This window comes from Notothenia coriiceps, unplaced genomic scaffold (genome assembly GCF_000735185.1).
Source record: "Notothenia coriiceps isolate Sejong01 unplaced genomic scaffold, NC01 NC01_scaffold00031835, whole genome shotgun sequence".
In the NCBI taxonomy this organism is placed as follows: Eukaryota; Metazoa; Chordata; class Actinopteri; order Perciformes; family Nototheniidae; genus Notothenia; species Notothenia coriiceps.
The window spans coordinates 153-5,375 of record NW_011364536.1 but is presented as its reverse complement, the minus strand read 5'-3'; the positions used below and the strand labels follow the sequence as shown (position 1 = coordinate 5,375).

The 5,223-nt window shown below is 41.8% G+C and overlaps 1 protein-coding gene across 1 annotated transcript; it reads right to left on the bottom strand.

Moving 5' to 3' along the window:
• Positions 1 to 340: 340 nt before the first annotated feature.
• Positions 341 to 2,474, bottom strand: LOC104960285 (gamma-glutamyl hydrolase-like; the record flags this gene model as incomplete). Its single annotated transcript, XM_010788268.1, has 4 exons — positions 341 to 681; positions 843 to 980; positions 1,677 to 1,767; positions 2,364 to 2,474. Coding segments are annotated over 4 exons (462 nt in total), but the record flags the coding sequence as incomplete, so codon positions are not given.
• Between the last annotated feature and the right edge of the window lie 2,749 nt (positions 2,475 to 5,223).

The following is a 5,223-nucleotide window of genomic DNA, read 5'->3' as shown; positions in this document are numbered from 1 at the left end:
GTGACGTAACGTAACATTACGTCTGCAGAGCCGTTAAGTTACACTCACACACTAAATATTATCTCAGCTGCAGCTCCGCCGATTTCTCAACCTGAGACGGTGGGACGCGGCGAGGCTTCAAGTCTGTGTGTGAGCACACACATAAACTCCCAGCCAGGCTGCGGGTGTGTGTGTGTGTGCTCGGGCTGGTTTCGGGCTGGGTTACGCTGTGTCTCGCTGTCTCGCAGACGGCCACTGGACTCATAGGGAGGGGGGGGCAGGAGCTCCAACAAGCCGTTTAGGACAGAGTAAATACACATACTATACAGCGATGCTGTATGAGAAACCAATGAGTTTGGAACATTGCACAATATAAACCAATTCTAGTAGACCTCAACAATGGAATTATGATCAGTAGAAATGGCCATGACATGGAACCTTTAAGCTTCGTTTTTGCATGTTTCCCGTTTTTTCAAATCCGCTTATGATCGTGAGCTCGGTATTAAAAAGTTGATTTTCTCATAATAACGAGTTCTGACTAAACTAAGCCCCAGGTCTGTTCCATCTTAGGTACTGTGAATTAGTCAAAGTAATAGTTCTGGATAAAGATGGAATTCATGCCTCTGAAGACAGGAGAGAAGTTGTAGATGAGCGCTCGCTCTTCCTCCACCAGACTGGGGAAATGGTGTCGGTTCTTCATGGCTGGATAAGAGAAAGAGTCCAAGGAGTAAAAGAGAGAAAAACAACTTGGTTATCGAGTGCTTTTCCTTTTGCAGGTTTATTTATTTGTGGGTTTTATTTAGTCAGACTTCTATAATTCAACAAAATGGCACCAAAGAAATGAAAAAAAAAAAAGCCTTTACCTTCAGAGATAAAGAAGCTGGAGGTGTAGAAAGAGACTCTTATGGCAGTGGGGGAGTGAGTCATGCCCGGCTTATCCACCCACTCAAAGGGAGCTTTCTCTGGGTGCCACTGCACGGCATAGAATGGGTATCGATGGGCTGAGGAAAAAAAGATACATTGTCAACAGACAAAGATTCCTCCCCTAACCCCCTTTATATATCACTGTCTTGCAAACTGCTTTAATTTAACTATTAATATACTTTTTTATTATTTATTTAATGTATAAGTTAAATAATAATTTAAAATGCTAAAATGGTATTAAAAAAAAATTGGGACGATTGGGAGCGTTGATCATCAGATCAAGGGGCGTTGGTGAACTCCAGTTCGAAACCCGCCTCAGCCGCCACTGCGTCAGGCCGTGTGTGTCCTTGGGCAAGACACTTTACCCGCATCTGCTCCTGTGGGTAATGTCCACAGTAATTTGTCTAATATGTGTAATATGTAATTGTAAAGCGCTTTGGGCACCTGTAAAAGCGCTCTATGTAATGTAATGCATTATTATTATTATTAAATTACATGTATGGGCGAACAAAGTCAATAAATAAAAAGTGAAAAAGAAGAAAGATTCCAAAAAAACATTCTTATCAATCATTTTGGAAAACTTCCGACTTCATTATCCATATTTCATAATCTCCAATCCCATCGGAATCTGAATAATATGCTTCAATCTCATCATTCTTAACATTAACAACACCGGTTCAGTCATGAAGGGTTTGCTATTTCTGCCACTTTGCATTAGCTTTTGGAAGGTATAGAGATAACATGAATGATACAGCAGTCAGGAGAAATGGTACCTTCCATGGTGGAGATGAATTCTTTCTTCCCATCGTTGTTAGTGGACAGCACCTTGTAGAACCTCTTCAGTTTGGCATTTCGGCTGTAGTTCTGTTGGTTCAAGGCAGGGATTGAATATCGACTTTACTTAACTTTAGGAAATACTTGTTAGGGCGTTTTGAAATCACTTGAAAGCTGATGATGCCTATCAGATTGTTGGTTTAAAACGTTTTTTTAATTCCAAAATCTGTTGACAATTCAACAAACACAGTGGATGAATCATGCTTATCTAGTCAAGTTAACGGACATATAGTGATTTCAGTTAAAGGGTGAGTTATAACCATAGACTGCATGTATGGTTATGACAATTTGAAACAAATTAATCTACGGCACCAAAATACAGCATCTAGCATTAACAGTTAATGCTAAGACTATCGATTATAAGCACGGTCGCATACAAACCATACATAGGTATGCCTGGATTCAAGGTAGGTTTTCCAGGTTGATGAACTTCCCCCTTATACTATCCTTGAGTTTCCTAAATATGTTATTTGAAAATGTTTCTAGAAATATTTAGGAAGACGCAGCTTCCCCAATTTGAAAGCACTTACCCTACTGACATCCCGACCTTAAAGAATTACAAGATTACCACCAAATATAATAATAACCAAGCCAGCTGATGAGGAGAGAAGGGGAGCAGGAAATACCTGTAGAGACAGACTCCATGTGTGGAAGTTGCCAGTGATGTTTTCCACAGCCAGAGATTGCAGAAGATCCTTGGGAAAACTCTGGAACAGACGGCTGGATTGGGCTGCTAGAGGAGAAACATTTCACGCAACACAAGATAGAGGAAGTTACATTTTAGTAAAGAAAACACTTAATGCAGCATCACCGTTGAAATAGTTATTTTACATAGGTAAGTGGAAGTTACTCACACGTTACTTCTCCTTAAAAGTTATATGCATGGCATGTTGTCCTCTATCTAATACAAAAAGCTTAGCATTTACAACACATACTATGTAATTGTGCTTCTGAGGGCACTTTTTGGTCTCATTTGCATGGGAACCACCCATCCAACCGCATTGATCACCATAACCTAGACCCTCCAGAAAAACGCGGGCAAAAATCCTTGATTATGCGATTAAACATGCAGGGTTTTTATGTGATTTTATGCGGTTAAATTGCGGGAAATTGCGAAATATGCGGAAAGTTGCGAAAAAGAATAGATTTTTTTTTAAAATATTGGGCTGTCTTATTTATTCTCTTTCACACACAACCTGCCACTAACGTTAAACCTCTGTACTATTCAATTAAACACATTCAATGTTTATTTATTGTAAAAGCAATGGGGCTATTTTAATCACACTCTCTCTCTCACACACACACTTCTCCGCCTCATTCTGTTTTCATTTACTCGTTCGTTATCTGACCAGCTTCAATCTTGTAGGCTACTCACTTCGTTTCTTGTAGCCCTCGAAAGGGTTTTGGAGGTTGATGCCTCGGTGAACGTGAGTTGTTTGGCTTTCTTGTCCGCAGCAGCAGAAAGCATTTTTGAATGTTTGAATGAATCAAAGTGGGTCGTCACCGTCGATTTTCTCTTATGCTCCAACACACAGTTGCACGGGGTGCAGAATAGTTTCCCCCCACTTTCGTGAAAGACATCGGGGTACTGCTTTGCCCGGTCTTTAGTAGAAATGTTCGTCGGTAAATGAGATGGATCAGATGTTTTCATCTTGGTGTTTTCTCTCTCGTGTGAGTTCCACACGTTCACTCTACGGTGTTGTTTACCTTCTGTGATGCGCGAGCACGTCATCATCATCATCACTACTTGTCAAGACGAGTTAACTTTTTTTTTTCTCAACTTTGTGTGGAAAAATGCGGGGATTATGCGGCCTTTTGATAAATATGCGGCCTTTTAAAAATCTGCGCCATTTTGCTGATTATGCGGCAAATTCTGCGATCGCAGAATCGCGTTTTTCTGGAGGGTCTAGCATAGGTAAGAATTTCACCTGTGTTTGCTCCGTAATGCTACGTGTTGTGATGTCTATATTTGCTTCCCCTGTAGCGAGTTCTGATCGCTCAGTGATGATACTTATATGTCTGGAATCTGTGGAATCTCAGCTTGCTAAGCTGTTAAGTGGGCATGACACATTCATAGTTTATTAAATGTTAAGAAGCCCCCAGATGCTGTTTCTTGAAAGATGTTGCGTTTGGCCCCCGCCCGCTGGGCCGTGGGGTTTAACAGGTTTTAAATGCTTTATTGGGAAGCTTAATTCCTAGAAGGTAACAAAACATGGTATTACTGTGCTACTTTTCCATGAAAGCCAACATAATGCCAAAAGACAAAAGAAGAACTCTCTAAAATATAACTATTAAATAAAGTATAACTCAATATTATCCGTTTTTCACCAGGGACGCTGTGGAACCTGTCGTCTCACGACTCGGTGAAGATGGAGATTGTGGACCACGCACTCCACGCCCTCTCCGACGAGGTGATGGTGCCCCATTCTGGCTGGGAGCGAGGGAGCAACGGAGCGGGAGGGGGGGAGGAGAACTGCAAGCCCAGACACCTAGAGTGGGAGACGGCCCTCACCAACACGGCTGGCTGCCTGAGGTAAGGGAGGAGCAGGTAGAGCAGGGCTATTCAATTACACATTCAGTTGGGCCAGATTTTATAACTATAAAATTCAGCTGGGCCAGACATTTAGCGTCCTGTAAAAACGGGTAATGACACATTTTAAACCAACACATATTATTGAGATGAAAAACATGCAATTTTTATTCATTGTTCATCTAACAAAGGTATGTCAAAAAGTGCATAAAAACACAACTAATTAGCCTTAATTTAACAAAATCGGAGGCATCTCAAAGTGCATAAAAAAAAAAGTGCACGGTTGTAGCATTACATTTGTTTGCTTTAGAAGTACAATATTCGGGTTAATTTTTTTGAACCAGACACAAACTATGTCCTCACATACAAAATCAAATTGGATACATATGACATATGCACATCAAAATTGGACATTGGTGAAGAGTGCTGTCAGTGGGAGCAGCGAGTGCTACTTTGTATTGAGTTCATGTGTGAAAAGCTTGATTCACATTTGTATGTTGATCCAAATATACTGAGCCCACAGATCGCTACTTTCTGAACGTTAGGGAACTGCTGTTTTTTGACATCACTCCAAAACTTTGCTGGCCAGTTAGTGCGCTGCTCTTGTGCCATGGTTACGGATGAATGCATGTCAATAAGTTCCAGTGTAAATGTCCCCTCGTCGATGGAGGGGACCACCTCCTTTGCTTTGGTGGATACGTCCCCCTCTATTGCAACAGTGAAGGGGTCTCTGGCAAAGCCCATCACCTCTGTGGGCAGAGCAAGTCCATCCAACCGACCGGCAAGGTTCTCTTTCAACCTCGCAATGAAATCCGTCATCACATCCGTGATTTGTGCCGGGGATGTGATGTGTTTGCGGAGCGTCGGAAAATGCAGCATCCAACCCGTACTCAAGTTGGCCGCGAAAAGGTCCAGCTTGACTTGGAATGCGCGCATCTGCTCCACAAGACCAATGA